The sequence below is a fragment of the Chaetodon auriga genome, chromosome 10, assembly GCF_051107435.1.
Source record: "Chaetodon auriga isolate fChaAug3 chromosome 10, fChaAug3.hap1, whole genome shotgun sequence".
Taxonomy (NCBI): domain Eukaryota; kingdom Metazoa; phylum Chordata; class Actinopteri; order Chaetodontiformes; family Chaetodontidae; genus Chaetodon; species Chaetodon auriga.
In genome coordinates, this window is record NC_135083.1 from 21,178,571 (window position 1) to 21,199,972 (window position 21,402).

At 43.0% G+C, this 21,402-nt stretch overlaps 2 protein-coding genes across 23 annotated transcripts; one reads left to right on the forward strand and one right to left on the reverse strand.

The window, feature by feature from the left end:
• The first annotated feature begins 2,553 nt into the window (after positions 1-2,553).
• On the forward strand, positions 2,554-4,436 carry rassf11 (Ras association domain family member 11). The gene is made up of 3 exons (XM_076741560.1): positions 2,554-2,587; positions 2,890-3,002; positions 3,097-4,436. The coding sequence occupies exons 2-3, from the start codon at positions 2,900-2,902 to the stop codon at positions 4,434-4,436; spliced, it is 1,443 nt and encodes a 480-aa protein (XP_076597675.1). The 5' UTR covers positions 2,554-2,587; positions 2,890-2,899.
• Positions 4,437-4,869: 433 nt separating this feature from the next.
• On the reverse strand, positions 4,870-20,508 carry csde1 (cold shock domain containing E1, RNA-binding). Of its 22 annotated transcripts, none has more exons than XM_076739967.1 (22): positions 20,430-20,508; positions 17,217-17,905; positions 16,012-16,264; positions 13,808-14,006; positions 13,559-13,668; positions 12,547-12,633; positions 12,045-12,142; positions 11,880-11,961; positions 11,558-11,686; positions 11,270-11,395; positions 10,932-11,147; positions 10,606-10,746; positions 10,319-10,483; positions 9,844-9,861; positions 8,980-9,087; positions 8,686-8,864; positions 8,459-8,571; positions 8,211-8,330; positions 7,924-8,102; positions 7,615-7,778; positions 7,337-7,469; positions 4,870-6,423 (listed from the first exon to the last, which is right to left on the reverse strand). In XM_076739967.1, exons 3-22 carry the CDS (start codon positions 16,135-16,137, stop codon positions 6,376-6,378), a joined length of 2,541 nt encoding a protein of 846 aa, XP_076596082.1. In that variant the 5' UTR covers positions 16,138-16,264; positions 17,217-17,905; positions 20,430-20,508; the 3' UTR covers positions 4,870-6,375. The 22 variants fall into 22 exon arrangements, with proteins under 22 accessions (XP_076596082.1, XP_076596079.1, XP_076596076.1 ...); XM_076739964.1 differs by having other exon boundaries at positions 10,576-10,746; XM_076739961.1 differs by having other exon boundaries at positions 13,502-13,668.
• Between the last annotated feature and the right edge of the window lie 894 nt (positions 20,509-21,402).

Genomic DNA, 21,402 nt, shown 5'->3' on the forward strand with positions numbered 1-21,402 from the left:
AGCTGCACAAGTTGCTGTGCACATGGTAGGTGGGTGAGTAGATGGGTGCACAGCAGAGCAGAAATACAACAGGTGACAAAAGTGTTCTTGTTACTGCTTGAGGAAATTTTTCATTTTTGGTATATTTTTTAAATGGATTCTTAGTTCATGTGCAGTGTACGCCCATCCCATGGTGCCTGTGGCTGATTTTCCCAGAATTAGACATGTTATCCTTGCACCTGACATTAGTAGCTTTCACAAAGGATTCCACGTGGTTTATATACCAGCAAAGATTAGAGAGGGAGACTTTCTGTATAGTAGGTCGAACTCGGTTGAGCCTCACAGACCAAGTTAAGAGAATATTTTGTTCTCTGGTTCCCATCATGCTAACAGCTCTGTGAGGCTGCACAGTGGTGCTTTGGACCACATGCTAACATCAGCATGCTCGCAATGACAATGCTAACATGGTGGTATTAAGCAGGGATAATGTCTGCCTTGGTAACCATCTTAGTGTAGTGTGTTGGCATGCTGAAATTTGCAAATTAAGACTAAACATAATGCACAGCTGAGGGTTAATGGGTGCAGGTATCTGGTCACCAATTTAAAGTGCTGACCTCATGATGGCATTAGATCAAAAGTCACCAAAGGGGATCATCAAAGTCATTAGGATTCTTCATTTTGTGACCATAATTGTTCAAATTTTGAGAAAAGTGGACATGTAATATCCACTGTACCTCACAAATAAGCTGCCCTGAAAAATCCACAGAGCATGTTTCTGAGGGAGTATTCCTTCTGTTTCAAATCAAGTTGGAGCTTTTTAAAGTTTTTTATTAATTTACTTTTTATGTTTTTTTTACTGCTTTGAGCACCATTTACATTTCTGTGCACCTCCAATGTATCAGAGTCGGGGCAGACATCTCTGAGACAGGTATTTAAAGCAAGACAAATAAAGCCCAAAATATGAGCATTGCTGGAGAACATTTAAGAAGTAATGACTATTTTTTGTTGTTAGGGAGGAGAAAGTCTTTGCCACCATTGCATAGTCTTTGCCATTCACTTGTGCAACTTCTCTGTTCATCCGTACACGCTGTGCAGCCTGAAGGCACTTAACAAGCCATCTATTTTTAGGGAATGTGATCTTAAATGTCAAAGTTCCTCTTATGGTACAACTAGTTAAAGAGATCAGGTTAGAAACGGGCAGACAGTCAGATCAGCCATGAGATATTAAAATGCCAGACAGAATTTTTAAAGCTACGAGTGAAACGGGACATTTTGTAAATCATAATCCTTTTCAGTTAATTGATTAATAGATTTAAAACTCCAGATTCTGATTCAGACTCTGGTCTGGAATTAAACTTAGAAGAATCAACAGTACTGTGAAATATTTACTGAACACCGGATTTGGATCTAATCTCCTGTGTTGTTTAATGCAACATCCCTTATTTTCACTAGGTTGCCACGTGAATGTGAACTTGAAGGGAAAACTACTAAAGGCTAACATGAATGAACGGTTCTCTGAAGAATTTCCTTACCGTGGTCTCGAGGTCTGACCATGAACCTGAGAGATTACCAGCAGCTGGACGAGTGGTTTACATGGGCAAGAGGGAGCAGAGAGTCCAAGTTTCCCCGTCTCATATTACACCTATCATCATCTGGACAGGCAAACACTATCAAATTACAACAGGTGCTCCCCTGTCCGGCTTCTGGTCTGGGAGTTGTTTGGTCGTGTTTGGCTGCTTTTCACTTTTCTAATTAATTTCAAACACCACATGATGACCTGGGAGAAGCAGCAAACCATGAGTCGACTGAACACCACAGCTGTGAACACCAGATGAAACAAACCCCAAAAGAAGCACCTCCATTTCTATATTCCCAACACATAAATAGAAATAGTTCAGGTTGGTGTGATGTCACAATGTTTTCTTTGGTATCAAATATCACCGGTGTCGAGTTCACTGATGACTACAAATCCTCCCATTGCCCCGTGAGGAGTGAGGATGTGCTTGATAGGATTGGCTAACTAGTGCACAAGTCCTGCATGTTTACATGTTCTGTTTGGATTGTAATCACTCTTCCTGTTAGAAAGATAAAGACCAAAAAAAAAAACCAAAACACATAAGCACTGCTGGAGTCACGTACATACCAGACCTGTTTTCAGACACAGCAAGTTTCAGAAGTTTCAGAAGATTTTACTCCACAAAAGGCAAAACCTTCAACTCTAGTTAGTCTTGGACAATATCTGATTGGCTGTTTTCTTAAACTCAAACACGCACTAAACAGTTAGAGTCGCAATTTCATATTTTAAAATCACTCCACATAAGAAAAGAACTTTCTGATAGGTACAGATGGTGGGGCGGTGGTGGTGTGTGAATGTGTGTGTTGTTGTGTTTTTTGAAGTACTATTTCATATGAACAGAGAATTTTTGCTGGGTTTTTTTTCCAGGGAAAACTGTAACAATGCAAAATGGGCGGGATCATAAACTGTCCTCTGGTGGTAGATGCCTGCAGGAATTTTAATTGGTCTTAATTGCTCAAGTGTTCCTCCCATCCAGAACATTCCCCCTGAGCAGAGAGGGCCGAGCATCTGAACTACAGACAGGACAAAACGGTAGGTCGCTCTAATACTCTGGCATGGATATTTCTTTTAAAGCCATCATGGACAACTTGTTTTACTCGTTCATTTTCATTATTATGGGGACATGCTCACTGTAGACTTCTGAAAAAATGCTTTACACTACCCTCAAGTTTGAGCAACACATGATGGGCAGACAGATTAGAGTGAATGCTAATGGGGGGGTCATATCTGTCTCCTCCACTTCCTCTAACAGGGGAGTGAGCCCTGCACAATGTGTGTGTGTGTGTGTGTGTGTCACCCATTGACTTAACTTTAATGTCCTTTTCAAATCCCAGATCGGGTACAATGGAAGTGAAGGTATCTGTGGACGGTGTCCCACGAGTGGTCTGTGGTGTTACAGAGCAAACAACATGCCAAGAGGTGGTCATAGCTTTGGCCCAAGCCCTGGGTATGTGTGTCTGTGGCTAAACATCATAATAAGGTTCATGTTCTTTCTGACACGCTGACCAAACTGACAGCCACACTCTCATCTTTCTCTTCAGGTCAACCCGGCCGCTACACGCTACGGGAGACATTTAAAGATTTTGAACGGTGCATGGCGCCAAATGAACACCTTCTGGAGACTCTTGAGAAGTACGGTGAGCAGGCCAGGGAGGTGCAACTCGCACTGCTCCACAACGGACCCTCAGTCTGGGATGAAATGAGCAGGACAAAAGTTGGCAGATACCAGCCCTGCCCGCCACTGAGAAGAAATGCAGGCACCAGGATGCGTCGGGGCAGCAGTTCAGTGAGTCTGCATCGTCAAAGCTTGCCGCCGTTGTCCTCTTTAGGACAAGAAGCTGAGCAGCAAAAAGAGGACTTGAAAAGGCCGAAAAGAAAGTCTCTGACGCTGATGGAGGAGGCGTGGGAGTGGCTGGAGAGTCTGGGTAAAAGCAAGGTCTACAGCACTGCCTGTGATAAGGAAAGCAGTAAGAAGACCGACAAAAGGAATCGGACCTCTTTAGATGTTTCTCTCACCGTTGACAAAGACAGCTCAGGTCGAAGCAGTAGAAGCAGAGTCAGAGGTCATAAAAGTTCAAAGTCAGATCTGGATCATCAAACATCCTGCTGCATGGGAAGTCAGACGAGGGGGAAAGAGAGCAAACATGCCAGGAAACCTCAAGAGGCAAAATCTGATGGCCTGTCCAAATCAAGCTGTGCTACAACTGAGGATGAGAAAAACAGTCTGAGGGAGACGATCATATATCAACTCAGCTGTTTGCAGAATTTACACATCCAGATAGCACAGATAGACAAACAGATTTTTGAGCTGGAGGAAAAGCAGAGGGTCACAAAAGCTGAGCAGGAAGCCCAGCAGAGACGGGCAGAGGAGGAGATGGAGCAGATCAAATTTTGGGAGAACGAATTAAAGGCAGAGGAAGGTTATGAGAAGGATTTGCAACGTCAGTTCCTTGAGATGAGGGCGAAGGCCATGGAGTGCAAGCCCAGGCTGGAGGAGTACAGGCGCAGAATGCAGGGGCTTGATTTGTACGCTGCTCAAAACATCGTTCAAGAGGGTTCAGAGACAGTTTCAAAAGCTGGTGCGAATACAGCTACTGCCACTGGGACTTCACCCGCTTCAACCGAGGGCCTCAACTGGCAACAATCTGATCCAGATGGGGATGCAAATATCAACAGGAAGTTCCTGCCCAGAGAAGACTTCAACCCTCCTCATGCTCTAGTTCCTCCCAGCCAGATAAAGGAGCGACGGCCCACAGGGCCCACCGAGCTGAGGGAGTGGTGGACACGCTGGTCTGAAGCCCAAAGCCCTCCATCACAGACTAAACAGAAGGTGATTCACCGCTCTGAGCTCACTATATATCTGGGCAGCACCAAGGTTTAGACTTAACCGATGTCACAGAGTCTATGAACATTCTGAGTGATCGTCATGTAACTTGTATTGAGGGCTTGTATCCTTGTGTCCTCCATGTGTTTGGGATTGAGCAGCACTGTGGTGCACCAGTCTCCACATGAGCAGACTTCATTTGGTTTATTCACTCAAGTGAGCCCCTAGTGGTTAAATAGGCTCCATATCAGAAGTGAACAAGTGCACAGGACTGAAAGCTTTCAGTTAAGTTTTTGATGTTTCCCCTGTGGAGCACTCAAGTATGCATATGCACCTTTGTAACACCTGTAGCTTATTTCTTGTCCTCAAGTAAACAGACTATAGAGTACGATTGTTATCACAGCAACTTCATGCTTTGAAGGTGTTTTATTTAGTATTGAATCAGAATTGCAGCCTTTCTCTGAAATAAAGACGATTACAAAATAGCTCATGATTTTCATAAAACTTTAATTCAACTGTTGTTTCATTCAAGACCAAAAAGTACATAAGAACCTCTTTTATGTGGTTCAACTGAAACCCAGTGATCTCCAAAGTTGAAATTAATTTCGACTAACTTAATGTGCAGAGGCACGACAGCTCGCCCACCATGTCTCCAGAACACAGTAACCGAGCCTGATTCTTAATGCTTTTTTTTTAGACTGAACTTCTAACTTTACCTTTCTCCTTCTTGAAGTTAAATTTCTTTCATTATATCTGAAGTTTGAACTTTCACTAAGAAAAAAAAGCACACATTACATACAGTATAGTTCAACCCACAGGCTTGGGATGCATATCAGTTTTATTTCTACTAGAAAAGAAAGCCACCCTAAGATTGTTCTGAATATTTTGGCGGTTGGCTGGGAACAGAGGATACATCTAATTTTCTTTTTTTTTTTTCATTTCATTTTGCTTGTAGTTTTTAGGCACCTTATTCTTATTTAAGTCAATATTAGCAGATTGAGTTTCAATGGAAAAAAAGCAAAAATATGTGCAAGGAAAAAAACAAAACAAAACAAAAAAAAAACATAGTATAAAAGAACTGCAGATATAAGATGCCACGAGGAATTCTGCACCTGGGAAAGAAATGCTCAAGTGGAGCATGTGAATACCAAAAAGGTATCTAAAGGCTCCAGATGGGTAAAAGAAAATCCCATTAGATTAACTACTTTGACATTCACATACACCTCTCTCTCTCTCTCGCTCGCTCACACACTCACACCATGCTTTCACGTCAGCTCTTCAATAAAGCATTTTAAAACTGCTCAAAAAAAACGAGCAGAGAAGAATCCTCAGTTTAAGCTCGCACATATGAGAAATATGATCCTCCTTATGGAGGGAACTTTGCTTTGCTTTATGCGTCTTGTAGGAAAGCATACAGTAGTGGAAACTTTACAATGAAGCCATTTCAAGTTTCCATGGGTAAAGGAGCAAAAATTATGAGGAGGAAAAAAAACAAAAAAACAAAAAAACAAAAAACGGAGCAGATGCTCAAAAGACATGCCTACAGTCACACTCAGTCATCCAGGCAAGACTACTGGACAGATTGCAGGTGCAGAATTCCAGACAAAGCAGATTCAAAAGATAAGAGACAGACAGCCACACAGTCATCACTCTGATTTAGAGGGACTCGACCCTCAGAAACAAATACCTCCATTACACACTTTAATGACTTCTAGGATACATCACACACGCACACACTCAGATCCCATGTGCACTGCAGTGTGGAACTCTGTATCTAGTACATTTTACATGGGAGGCAGGGAACTGTGGAATGAGAAAAGTTCCCTCGCAGGTATCGATGGGGACAAAGATTACACATGCCGATTACTGTATGTGTGCGTATGTTTTGTGTATGAGTTTGAGTACAAGCATGTGTTAAGTCAAATTCCCTTATCCCCTGCTGTTGCCCTTTGGGACAGCATCCCACCAACACCAAACAGGGTGGGCTCTGTATTGCTCAGTCGATGACACCAGGCTGGCGGGTCTTGCGCTCCACGTTGAAGCCCTGTGAAGAAGACGACAAACGTCATTAACACTGCGTCTTATATAGGTAAAGGTAACTGAAAGCTTCAGGAAGGAAAATCTACAGCCTAGCCCATTCCCATTATCAAAGAAAACCTCGAAACAAACCTACACGTAGTAGCATTAATGCTAATGTCTGCCAGATAACAGCTGCTGATCTCATATGCCAAATATAGCTTTTCTTTGTAGCATGGCTATGTACATTGACTCACGCTCATTAACAACTTTGTATTAACAATATCAAATAAAGTTAAATTGATGTTTGATGCAAGGGAGGTTGGCTACGGTTCCATGGACCTAAACTTCTTAATAATATTTGCAACTGTTGTCACAGGAACATCAAGCTGTTTGGAGATGGTCCTGTAGCCTTTACCATGCTCGTCTATTATTTTCTTTCTGATCTCCTCAGACAACTCTCTCCTTTGCTTTCTCTGGTCCATGTTCAGTGTGGTGCGCACAGTGATACCAAACAGCACAGTGACTACTTTTCTCCATTTAAATAGGCTGGATGACTGATTACAAGATTGGAGACGTGTGATACTAATTAAAGAACCTAATTAGTTTGAAATATCACTATAATCCAAGTATTTATTATCTATTCTAAGGGGTACCAACAAATGTGTCCAGGCCATTTTAGAACATCTTTGTAGAATGAGCAATAATTTATCTCTTCTCACAGCTTCTTTGCTTTATTCTATGACATACCAAAAGCATGCAAGTATACATGACAAAATACCTTTTAATGTCATCACTCTTTAAGAGGAATGAAACATTATTCCAATGAGCTATGCGGGTACCAACAAATTTGAGCATGTCTGTGTCAGGTCAGAACAGAAGAACAGCAGGTGTTTTCATAATACAGACAAAATGTGGCAATGGCACAGGCTTGGTTGTACCTTTGAATTGTCGGGACCACGGGGCTGTCTTACTATGACCAGGCGAGGAGCACTGGCATCGTCAAGAGTGATGCTCTTCAGTCGGTTCACCAGACGATCAGGACGCGGAGTCACCACTGGTTTAGGCCCCTCACTGTAACGTTTAGGTACATGATGAAAAGAATTGGTCTCAATGCTACTTGAAAATGTTAGCAAACATACTGTGTTATTGTAAGTTTAGCCACAATTCCAATTAGGATTAAACCAAAATGTAAACCAGGGTCTTCACCACTCGTTACCTGACTCTGCGTACGTTGCAGGCACTACATTTTCCTGTGCGTTGATTGAGGACAACTGAGAACTCCACCTCATCCCCAGTCTGGAGTTCAAGGCCATCTTGTACTTCTTTTACATGAAAGAACAGCTTCTTGCTCTCACCAACTTCATATGTGATGAAGCCAAACTGGAGGGGCAGGGACAAAATAACTTCAGGATTCATTCATTCATTCCAGCCTAACCTGTACTGTAGTAACCTCCAACACTGAGGTTTCTCATACATGTGATGCAATGAGCGCTAATGAAACTAAAGACAAATAACTGATCACTACCTGGTCTTTGACACACTCCACCATGGCTCTGCGCTGAGGGACCACATTACAGGCCATCTTCTGTCCAGTTTGGCCAACTGTGCAAACCTGGAACTTCACAAGTTCCCCCTTCTGCAGACAGTCTGCCTTGTTTGCCATACCCATGATTCCAAAGGGATAATTCTGCCCTTTAGTTCCACCTGAAACACCCACAAAGGGACGAGGGTCAACATAGTCTTAATTCTTCCAAGGAAACAGTGCGAGTTAAACATTAGGTCTATTGAGTCCCATCATAACTTGACACGAACCTTCCTCTGTGACTTCAATAAGCCCTTGGTATTCTGTCTGGGAGGGGTCCACACTGCGTAAGGGACGGATGACTTTTCCCATCATCACTGTCGCACCAACATCCTCACCGATGCCATTCACTAAAAGCAGAAACAGTGGATTTTTATACACCTCATATCTGTAGGCACTGACACATACACTGACATGTTAACAAGCATTACAAACATGAACAGTGTAAATTAAACAGCTGGGTTTGAACCCCTCATACCTGCAGCCACTTTGGTAACCTTTTCAGCGCTGACTTTGTTTCCTTTTCCCTTAGAGAGAGTGTACTCCACCGTGTCGCCCAGCTCCAAGTTCTCCAAGTCTCCACACATTTCACTTAGGAGACATCAGAGATACACTGAGATTTGGATGTGAATTCACACACTGGATGCCATTAACAAATAAATCGCCATAACTAATTCAAAGTCAGTCAAGGACTTAAACCTCTACCTGTAATGGAAGAAAATCTCCTGGTCATGGTTTGCTGTCTCAATGAAGCCAAAGTTGTCCTTCAGTGTGGCAACAAATCCATGCAGTCTCTTGGCGTTGGAGGCATTGCGGTTGAGGACCCTGATGGAGACTGCACTCTGCTGGCCAGTTCGCTTCACTTCATTGATGGAGAACTCCACCTACAGGACAAATATTTATATGTCAGACACAAAGGGGAAGACAAAATAAAGACAACAGGACTTCAATCTTCATTTAATTCAAGCAAAGGCAGTGAGTGCAGTGTCACTCAGGTACCTTATCTCCAACTTGTGGGTGACCTCCTCCCTCCAGGTCCTTGGTATGATATGCCACAGTGAGCTTCACTCCACAGTCTTCATATGCAATAACTCCTTCCTCAGCTTCCTACAAAGAGTGCACCAAATCAAATCTACGTTATTCTTTCCAATACGGAGCATCACCAATTGTTGGTCCAGCTGCCCCCAGCAGCTGTCTCATGAGTGCTGCACCTGCTCCTCAAGAAAAGTGCCGCGTGTTACCGATGCCGCATTGATTCAATCAGATGATTTAAATTATATTAGTTGATGGTGTGCAGGTGGTGTTCACAAGCATACGAGAGGCACCGGTGTGTGCAATGCATCATTCTGCAGCAGCCTAGTTGGTTAGCATTCGGCTAGTCTACAGCAACAGCTCTCCGTTACAGCCTACGACGTAGGGCTGCAGAATTACTCATCACCATCGTGGTTTCGACTATTGGGAACAGTTGAGCAACACGCACATCATTTATTCTCCAGTTATTCAGTCACTGCCTGAACCAATCACAGCACCCAATTTACTGGCACTATTGTGTTACTAAGTATTAAAAACAACGTACCAATGATGGCCAGGCTGGTTGATCACAGAAAATTGACAGTTTCATGATTCTTAATCTGTTCAACTACTTGGCATAATTGTGAATGCAAAAACATTTCTCATCATAAATTCAAGAGCCAAACAAGGATGCCATACTGGTCATCGTGACTCCTGTTTCATTAACAATTGTGCAGCCCTACACTGAATCAGTGATGTAAGAGCCCATGTTTCTAAGGGTTAATTGGTGATCAAATACCATGCTGTCAAATAAAGGAATAAGGGAGGCAATCAGTGGGCTGAAAGACTAACCTTTTCTACAACTTTAGCCTTCAAAAGTAAAAGAGACAGACATCCATTAGACAGCAAGGCTGGTCAACATCACATTTGTAAATACAGTAGTCTTACACTGCATTATTTTTTGATTGCTGACTATTAAATTGCTCATCTATGGTCCAAGAATCAAGCCATTGTCCCTGAGACTAAATGTTAGTGAAAAGTATAGACTATTGGTGTAAGTTTGTCTCTATCATTTATTTGTGAGACTTCATTGAGGTGTCCTCATGCAGAACGTCTAAGTCCTACCTTGTCTTTTTTCTAACCAACAAGGAGCATGAACAGGACGAAGTCAGTGGAGGAGAAAGCAAAGAGAGAAATTAGAACTAAAACAAAAAAAGGGGAAGAGGGATAGATGATGTGGGTTGGGGGTGAACTATGGGGCCATTGTTGCGAAGGCACAGGGGATATTTTCATGAACAATATTTGTCATAATTGTGCACTATGGTACCTTCTCCTTGCTCTTGGTGGGACTGGCATTCTTGTTGGTGGTTGCCACAACTTCTTTCTCTACCACACCCACAAAGCGCTGCTCAGACTGGGTATGGAAGGACACTGTGCCTTTAGGCAACTTCTTGATGCGCACTGCATGGTTCCTTTGAGCTGACAGCATATCCTGGCAACAACAGGGCATTTACTTTTAGCTTGCTATTAGCAAACAAACATAGTGAGAATGTGCCTTCTTAAGTAATAATACAGAATACATACTTTAGTGAAAAGCTTACAAACAGGACCTACAGGCACAACAGTGAATTCCACTTCATCAGAGATGTGCAGCTGGCTCTCCTCAAGAACTTCACTGAAGTGAAAGAACATCCTGGCATCCCTATCCACACACTTAATGAAGCCAAAGCCATCGCGTATAGCTGCAATCACCCCCTAGGAGAAGATCGGTAACACAAAGTTACTGTCTGAAAAGGCGTTCACTTCAGTTCAGTGAATACAGCAGCCCCTTCCCTTTCTTTCACTTCTACAATGACACATTAGACATTATAAAATGATACATAGTACACTGGACAATTCAGAGAAAAACAACATGGATTTGATCTTGTGACTCTTTTCACCATTTCACGGGTCTCCTTGGTGAAGTTAAAGGTGTCTGGGAGGATGTCGATGTTGGTAGCCCTCTCCAGCTTGTCTCTGCGGTCGGTGGAGATGTTGAACTGTATGTGATCTCCCTCCAACAGGGTCACCTTGGACTTTGTGTCCTTCTCGCCAAATGGCAGCTCCTTGTCAGTGAAACCAATGCGGGCACTGATACGACCTGGCAGCGGGTCATTCTGTGGAGGCAGAAAAGTAAAGATTTGTGACAGTTGTTATTTTCTGCAGCACAGTTCCCTGCCTGTTTTTCCAGCTGAAGCCTCCTCAGAACTCCACTTTGCCAGACTTGTAATCTACTTGCCTGGTTTTTGGTGGGAACCTTGGGAATGACCTTGATGACAGTGCCTTCAAACTGCTCGATGCTGATATCCTCAAAGATGACTGTTCCTTGGGGGAGCAGCCTCACGTCTGTGGCTACTTCTTTACCCTAGAGCCACAAGAACACAAAATGTAAACAAACTTACAAACACAGACAGACAAGTCAATAAACAGTCACACATGTCAAACTTGGTCAAAGGTGAATCTATCTTAAGTTCAAAAGTCTCTCCAAGTATTTCTGGATGCTAGAGTTGAAGAGTGTGATGCCTACATTTCTGTCTTTGATGGTGAAATCAACGTCATCTCCAGCCTGCAGAGCCTCCAGATCACCCTTGAACTCACTGTAGTGGAAGAATATCTCCTTCACCACATCGGCCCTCTCAATGAATCCAAATGCCTCCTGGAAGACAACAAATGGTTCAGCATAACAGGCACATTAACATACTGGGAAAACTGGGAGATCCTCAGTGTCAAGAGTTCAATGGTTAACTTTACAAGACGAACAACAACAGCCTCACTCACATTTAAGATTCCATTTGTAATGCATTTCACTCAATACATTATCACGACGACATGACATCAGTGACATTTACCTTTGTAGCACACACCACACCCTGGCACCTCATTTGCTTTTTCTTCACAAGTTGAATATTACGAGCACTGACTGCACCAGTACTGAAACACAAAAGCAAAAAATAGAAAAATTTAGTACAAACTGGGAATTACAGAGACAGTACTGACATGACGTGAAGACTTACTGCTTGTTGGTCTCCATGTAAAAGCTGACTTTGTCGCCTGTGTCCAGGTGGATATTACCCTCCACATCATCAGGAGTGTAGGTAAGGTAGAACACCTCCTGTGGAAAGTCACAACCCTGTCAAACTTTGTTAAAGGGGATTAGGACACGCATATTAACCCAATGACTACTTCAAATTCAAGACCTGTTCTGAAGTGAGAGACTGCATATATATGAAGGACGGACAGCCGCGTGCAGTGGAGGCTGAAGATTTACCCAGTCACCTGGTGTACCTGGTGTGCCTGGTGCATGCAGACTGAGCTCTGCACTGCATATGGCTGCATATCATTTACATGGATTATCATAAATCATAACATGGAAGCAGGTGTAAGCAGGCATTTTGCAAAACCAGGCTAAGCATGGAACAAGTAATTGAGTGCCGTCTGTACAAAACTGTGAAGAGTGGAATTAACATTCTGCCTGTCATGGATCAAGTGTGCTGTAATCCACCCCACTTTTCTTACCCCGTTTCTTTCATAGCAGACACTGCCAGTGGGCACCTGGCCGGGAGCAGACTTTCCATCCAAGTGCACTGGGATTGCTGAGACAACCTGCAGAAAAGCAGGAAATTGCAAGTGGAGGCAATTAACACACTGTTCTGTCAACTGTAGGTCAAATGTACATTGTTTTACATAGCCCAAATTAAAATAATTCAGGACATGTGATGGATGAAGCGATGAATGAAATGGCTGAATTTCAAGTGTCACAGTAACAAGTATATCAAGTGTCAGATGTCGTGCACTGTTCACAGGTTAGCAGAGTTGCATGTGCATGACTGTGCTACAGTGTGAGATCTGCACACACTGTCAGGCCTCCTTAACAGCCTCTAGCATGTTGATAACCTGACTGAACACAATAGGGACTGAAGGAATCAGTGAGTGTGCAGCTTTGTGGAGTCCCACGGTGCTCTGTATGTAGACAGATTAATTTTGTGCCTACATTACAAGACAAGCACTGTCACTTACATTTAAGGAATTTTACCAATGAGCCAATGTGCAAAAAGCTGCCATGGCATGACTCTGCCTTCTCCCAACTGTGCTCAACTTAATGATGCAGCAGTCAGGTTCACTGACTGTTCCCACCGCTGTACCCAAACGGCACATGTAAGATTTGCTTTGGTTTAACAGACTGACCGACTGAACTACATTAGTTGCTGTAACCATTCACAGAGACAGTAATACCCTGCTGGGCAATTACATTGATCACTTTGTTCAACAGACATTCAACAGCTCCAGCAAACATGCATGTCAGCACAGCAAGCCAATCTGAAAGTCAAACGTTTTCTAATGTTCAAATTTTACTATGTACTAAAATGAACCCACCATCCCGACCCCAAAACAAACAAAAAACACAATGGGCCATATAAATGTTGCGTTGACAGACAAGGACAGAACCAAAAATAAAATGGTGTTCCTTAACTGGATGAATATAACCATGCAGCACAGTAAAGGGATAGGCGTGCAGGTCTGGCCCCACCTGGCCCGAGATGCGCTCCTCTGGCAGCACCTCTGGCTTTATCTTTAGCAGCTTCACTGCTATGGGCTTGCCAGTGCGCCTGTCAGAGGATACCTCAAACTCTACATCATCTGGGGAGACAGAAGCAGAAGAAAACACACTTAGCACACTTCAAGTGATACAGGGATGGTTTTAATCTCTGTCATGTAGTGCTCTTCTCAACAACTTGTGTGCGGGTTAAGTATTTGTGATTAGTCCAAAGCCTCTCACCTCCTATTTTAAGCTCCTGCAGGTTGCCGTTGTACTGGGAACAGTGGAAGAAGAGACGAGCCTGACGTTCAGAGCACTGGATGAACCCGTAAGAAGTCAGGAGCTTCTCCACCACACCAGTCTCTCTAATGCCAGGCCCCGTCCCATTGGCATATGCAGTGTGTCCATTATTATGGAGCATGCCTGGGTCAAAACTCATCTGGGAAAGAGGAGAAGCAAGTGTTACAATGCATCCAGTAGAGGATCAACATAAAGCAGACCAAGGAAAAAAAAAAAAGGCCACGGTTTAATGTGGTGTTTGATGTCAACCTTTAAAAAAAAAAAAAAAAAACACAACAAGAAAAACTAAATATTTCAAACATGCAAGGTAGAGCAAACCAGAGGAAGTGGGGAGGGGGAAAGCAAAGTAAAGCTACATCAGAGTCTTCTGGGGCAATGTCATCAACAGAGGATGACACGTGTTGATAATGACTGGACAGAATTTCAGAAAAACATACCATTGACTGGAGAAAATGAACACAATCACCACACTGTGTGGCGCTTCCTGGTGTCATGCACTAGAAGCTAAAATTCAATCAATTCATCAAGTGGTTTTAGTCCTAAATCACCAACAAACCTTTTCAGAGATCCCATGCAAATTCCATGGTTAGACAAACAAATGTCCACAAACCGCTCACCTCCCTCTACCAACCAACCGTTGATTATACTGGAAAATCTATAAAAAGTCACTTCTCAAAATCTGCCACTCCATCCTGGTTGAACTCACACAACAAACCATGCTGTTAGCGAAAGTCACATGACACAACGGTCAGTGTGGGCACCACCGAACATGCCCGCTTACTGATCTCTGATACAAGGGAGTCCGCTTGTGTTTTTTACTTCCTGGATGAGGATGACAAGAGATGGAAGAGGAGCGTGGAATATTCACGGGACCAGTAGAGGTGGACGGGGCAGAGCCAGTGCTGCGAGCCACTGGAGGTTCAGAAGAGCCTCTTTCCATTTCTGACACTGTGGACAGGACTTGGATATGCTGTTGGGAGGAGGCAACGGCTTTGAAAAGAAGTATGGTCACAGCGATTCGCAGGTATCACAATTTGTTTAGTTATTACACAAAAAAAGTCACTGTCCAGCATTTGGATACAAATATACGGCATCTTCAACTTGATCTTTCCAGTCTGCAGATACTTCAATGGGACATCCAGTGTTTGCCCATGCACCAATTTTCGGAGGCTCAACATAAATAAAGTTCACGACATCACAGCAATATACAACATGTTCTTGTCTACAAAAATTTCTCCACTGCTATTTTACAGTTTAGGTCATCACAACCACAGCCACCGCCACCACCACTATCACTACTACCACTACTCAACCCTGTGAGAAAATCCTGAGACCAAAACACTGAAACCATAAGGCCACTCAGTAACGATGGAGCCGCTACCATGACAATCCCACATCACAGCAGTAATCAATAGTACCAATAAGTAGTTCAAAACACTAGTGCGTTCGAACAGGCTGTGGCTCCACAGAGCAGGCAGGTGAAAAAAACTAAAAGGATCGACCAACTTCTGTGGGAAGCCAGTTAAGGGGAAGTGGTTTAAGTGCAGTGCAGTCGCGAATGTTACTCAAGGTCAAGTAAAGTAAAACTATTGAAGATGGAGAACCAGAAAATGCAAATGACAGGTCAAATAGCGGTGCATCTACAGAGAGTTTGTGACGGGTTATGGGTTATGGGGGGGGTCCCAGAGCAGCCTCTTCTGTTAGGCCCTGTTCTGCACTATCACAATGAGCTACTTGTAACACTTATCAGTTTTTCCCTAGGGACCAACTGGTTGGTACTTTCGCTTGTATTTGTGTTGCCTTGATTTCAGTGAAGTTATGTGCCAGCATTAATGTAACCCAACTTGATTTGCCCGTGTCATGGTCCGACTAAGGTTTTACTGCAATGTGACGCAAAGAAAAATTAAGGATAAGAAAAAAAAAGGGGTCTTGAGGATTTCTGAAAAGCGCCAAATTTCTACAGCCTGAATGAGCGGAACACCCCTCACCCTGCAACAGTAACTGAGTAGAGGCTAGCCTCGGGAGCCCGAAAAAGGGATGAAAAAGGTTAGGCCATTCACAGCAGAGAGATGCAGGGCAAGGTGGGTGGATGGGTGTTCGATGGGGTGGGGCACGTAGAAAAGAGGTGGGAAGGTGGAACTTACGGATCGGCCATATGGCGACAGGCTGAGTCCGACAGGGGAGGTGCTGCTCAGGTCAGCGCTAACAAACGCGGTGGGTGGCGACGCAGGCAAGGTAAACTCAACAAAGCCTTTCCAGGGGCTGCCCATATTTTCCCATAAACTCGGACCAAACTTGCTTGAGCACTTGCTGAACTTGATTATTTGTTTGAATTTTTTTGCTTGACTGTTTAGTACTACTTTTATGTAACCACCCAAATGATACACCGCTGGATGTCTGCAAGGGTGAAGAGAGGAACAAACATAACGGGTAAGGCAGATAGGTCAGCCAGTGTGCAAAGTGTCACAAACAAAGGAAAATAGCTGTGGGCTTTTATCCCCCAGAAAAGGCAAAAATCAGGGAGGATATGACTTGAAAACGACAGAACAGGAAAAAGGTGCGGGCTGGGTGTGGGAAGGCAATCAATTCATTCTCAAATTGAACTGCATGACTAGTTTAACTGTTTGGAGGTGATAGCAATTCAGTTCAGCTGGCTCGTGACGTTCTCGTTACTAAATGGCAATGTAGAGGCCACTGACATGAATTAAACCTTCAACTTAGTGTCACTTGTTACACTCACTCCACAATATGAATGTTTAATCGCGTGCAAAGAGCTGATACTGCCCTCTCTGTGGTTGAGGGTATGAAATCAGCTGATGCAAATAATCAGTGAAGACGTAGCCATTTAAAAATTGAGATCCCCTAACGAAATGATGAGGCCAAAAATCCAGATGTAGTTTCAATAAAATCCATTTTAACAGTAGTTGCACGTGTATTTGTCAAAATTGGATGTGTTTAAGCAAAAAAAGGAGGACAAATGTCATTTGTGTTCAGTGATAAGAAGAAAACAACCTCTGCATTGCTGCCCAAAAATCAGCACAGCTGGCCAAACTGAATCAGAATTGAGCATTTCTCAATCTGTGTTTGTACATCTGTATGGATCAGGCTAATGTGCGCACACACACGGGGAATTTACGAAAGTACAGTTTCTGAATTCAAACCAACTAGCAGAATCAAATTTTTGTTCTGAAATTTTAAGCCCCTTACAGGAAACAATTTTCAGCACACTGGTGAGAGGAAGTCATTCAAAACATGACAAATGAGATAATAAGTGCATAAACAGTTAAAAAATACAGCTGTCATTAACATGAGAGGTTCAGTGTTATGAAGGACTATAAGTGAGACCCACCTTTATTTGGTGTCTTGAATCTTGTAATTCTCAGATCTCTGTTCAGTTCCTGCAGATCTCTTCACGCACACAGTTGAACACACACACTTGTTACAGGTTTCTGGCACAAGTTCTAGATGGTTGCATTAAGCAAAAAATTAAATTAAAAAAAAAAGAGAAAAAGGGGGGATAAATCTAGCTAAAAAAGAAAAAATAGAGGCAAACGCAGGTGCAATAACACTGCTTAGAAAAAATTACAATGAAAACAGTGTGAGGAGTAGAGGGAGAGAAAGACAGGGGAACTATGGGGGGGGGGACTAGCAGATAGCAGCCCACTCCACACCCCGGTGGCGAGTCGGTGGTGTGGTGAGGATGAGGAGGGCTAGGAGCAGCGTTGGGACGTGTGCTTTGTCAAAGCTGTTGAGTAGGCACAAACTTCTGGTTTCAGATCAGTTATTGTCTTCTCAGAATATGCTTAGGCATTGGATTGCTTCTCTTCTGCGTTTCAATTGGGCTGATGTGCGTCTTCTTTGGTCGTTTCAGGATTTGGTTGCTTCTTGTGTTTTAAACCCTTGAAATGATCCTTTTTCCCGTGTCTTCAGTGTTGCAACTTTGCTTGTTTTGGGAGGTTTATCTTCAGTTTCTTTGTTATGATCTGAACGTGAAGCAGTTGCGGATGGTACAAAAATTCAGTTCCGTTTCACTTCATACTGTTGGGAAAAAGCAGACTTGGTTAGCTGAGCAGAACTGATGACTTTAACTTCACCTTATGGTGATTTACAACAACAACTTCACATAAACTTTTAGAGTTCACACAAAAAAAGACAGAAGGCCCAAGGCCTTTAAGAGTCTGCAGAGAGGCAGAGAAATGTAATCACTGTCAACTGAGGAGAATTTCCAATTTCTGTGACATGGACGACAGTAACCACCCTGAGGACCAGTGAACGTTTTTGAGAACATGAGATTATTTGCCCCTAGACTCACAAGTATAAAAATAGGTTTTCCTCAGATGCCTCTGGATACAGCCCACAATGTCAGGCAGCTGACTTGCAGGCCAGAGCTGTTGATTAGTAAGTCCTTGTACATACTTTCATTTCAGGTCATACTTAGTTTGAATGTGTACCGTGTGTGAATTTTGCTAATATTTTGTCAGAAACTCATGACCAGTCAGTAGGTTAGAGCAGAGTGTTGTTGACCTGAATACACAGCTTTGAAAACAAACTGGGTGAGCCAACCAGGGACACATGATATCTACTCTGCTGCGACTGTGTTGCAATCACTCCCATCCCACATACTTCCTGGAAAGTTAAAGTATAATGGCACTGAATGCTCAACTGGATTCCTCGGAGTAGAGAGGGTATTTCTGAAGGTGCCTCCTTGGCATTCAGATCCAAATGTCAAATTCTGATTAACTGACAAGCTTGTTTGTATTTTGGTGTCATTTGCAGCACTTGGAGGAATACTAGACACACAGGATCTAAAGGTGTACAGTGAAGGGATAACACAAAAAATAAGCCACTTATCACAAGATGGGTTGGTTAAGTAGGTTAAAGGTTAGGAGCAATGTACAGGGACGACTCCAATACAAACAACCTTGGAGGAGATGGGCTTTTCTGCTCCCCCTCTTTCCTCTTGGTGACGCAGAAAGAGAAAACAGTCCACCCACTGAACCACCAGCACCGATTGGCCGTTTCAGCACTTTCTCATGTGTACTAAACCACGTTTAGCTCGACAATCAAAGGGGGAAAGACTCGGGGCCATGCAGACTGTCCCAGTTTCGACAGAACGGCTAATAAATCCACGATAAAGTCTCTTTAGTTTCGCAAGCTTTAACACGACGCTGCTACCCTTTTCCTGGGCCCGAACAACAACAGCCCTGACAGGACCAACCATGTGACTTCCTAGCAATCCGCCATCCTCAGCTGGAACTGCTAATATGGCCTGATCCAACACGTTGCGGCATGCAACGCTATCGAAAACGTCACATCTCGGCTAGCCAGCGAATTCTGAACACATGTCAAACTCTACAATATGTCAGAACAGTTGGACACGGGTTGCTTTTCGCTGTTTTACTGCTTGTTAGTCAAAATAACTCGCGCAATAACAGCGAAGTGTAAATCTCATCATCTAAATGACCTTGTGTGGACAAACAGAAACAGACAGATTAGCATCTCGCTAACGCTAAAGTAAAGCCAACAGCTCCGGGCGTTTCCGACTCTTTCATGGAAATGAATTCACTGCGACAGTGTGAAATTAGCTCAAATATGAAGCACGTCAGGTATATTTTTAGGTATTTGGTTATCATCGCAGGTAGGTGACTCGGAGTCTGCCCTGAAAATTAGCGGACAAGAAGCACTAAATTGTGTCATTCTTGTACACCGAGACAAGCGCACCAAGCTTCATCCACAAAACTGCTTTTTTAATGTTTTGTCGCGAATTCTAAAACGTATACACTTAGTAGAAAATTATTTGAGACTTGTCACAAAACGATAGGGTGTCCCCATATATTCGGCCCACATGTGATAAACGTTCAGTTACTTTACTTTAAAAAATACTTTTTAGATCTGGGTAACACTGCGCTCTTCTCTCCCGAGTATTTTGGTACGAATGTAACCGCAGACAAAACTGTTTGGAATGGCCGATATGAAAGTGATTGCAGACAGAAAGACTAAACCTCAACCATTAGTTATTATACAGGATATGAACACTTGCATATAATCAGGGTCAAAATATACTGCTAGTGAGTTTAGTCTCGTAACACAGATAAAACAGAAAGATAACGTTATCTGAGCTAACGGCACGAGGACGGGACAACAAAGAAGCTAGGACAAGAGATCGCAGACTCGTGCTCAATTCTAACCTATAACCGCTTTCCTAACGTTTGACACATCAATGTCACACAAGTGCTGTCGCTTTGTTACATCGGGGTACGTTTATGGAAAAACATGATTGTTTATTTGAGCCGCTGGCAATGTAATAGGCCGTTCACTATGCTAAGCGGCTAATCGCAGTTAGCTAGCACGCCGCTGAACTGCTTGGTCCTTGTGTGGTGATTTATGGTGAGGAAAAACACGGCTGCCCCCACCCAGGCCCGAGCTCTGCGTATGATTAAGCGCAGGCTACCACGTTCAATTCTAAAGACTCGCTTGATACGAAAGAGAAAATGTCTTACTAACACGTTTCAAACACGTGTTTAAATAGTTTTATGAAACATGATAATTAATAAAAACTCACCCCAACAGCTTTCAGCACTGTCACCAGCGCCGCTAGAAGCAGCACGGCACATTACGTAGTGATTAGGGAGGTGGTTACCGCGATATTTCACGGGGATCGGACGACCAAAGAGCCTAAACGGAAAGAGTGGCCACTACCGCGCAGTTGCTGACGAGAAGCCGCCATGCCCCATCGTGATCTCGCAGTGAACCATGGGAGACTCGACAAACAGTATGATAATGATGGTGATATTTTCTCTGACTTGCCATCTTTGCTTGAAAGTCATGTTGTCATGACAAGTATCCCATATTTCATCTCCTGATCGTGACTTTTCTCCTCCTACAGTACAGTTTCTGAGGCCACACATTGCACATTTAGGCTGTATTAAAGAATAAAATCCACTGTAAGGTCCCTGTGCTTCTCGGTTAAATTATTCGCTCCTTTGATATTATTGATTGTACCCGTGGGAGTTTGAAATGCTGAGAATACTTAAAGGTCTTAAATAGGCTGATTTAATCTTTGATGGCCGATCAAACGTGTTCATGAATTTATTATTAAATGTGTTAAACTCTCTTAATATATTTGACATGCCATAATTACTTCACTGTTTGCTGTGGTAAAGAAACATGGTCATGGCCGACGCAGGAATTATGTTTTAAACGTAAACAAAATCCAAATTCATTACGACGCAAGGAAAGTTACACTGCAACTCTGACTTAACATTATGTATCTTCAGTTCTATGTCTCAAATAAACTTAACTAAACTGATTTAATTTCCAAACAACATTAAAAACTTAAGAGGTTAAAAAAGAAAAGAAAAGGAGAGGACATGTTGACGATGTAATCATTATCGGCACCTTCCTCTAAGAAAAAAACCAAAAAAAACCAAAAACAAAAGTCAGGTTAATTAGACTATTTGAAGAACTCACTTTACAAACCAGCCTGAGGTTTTGTCCCACATCTTTGTACAAACCTTCAGTTCAGTCTCCAGGGG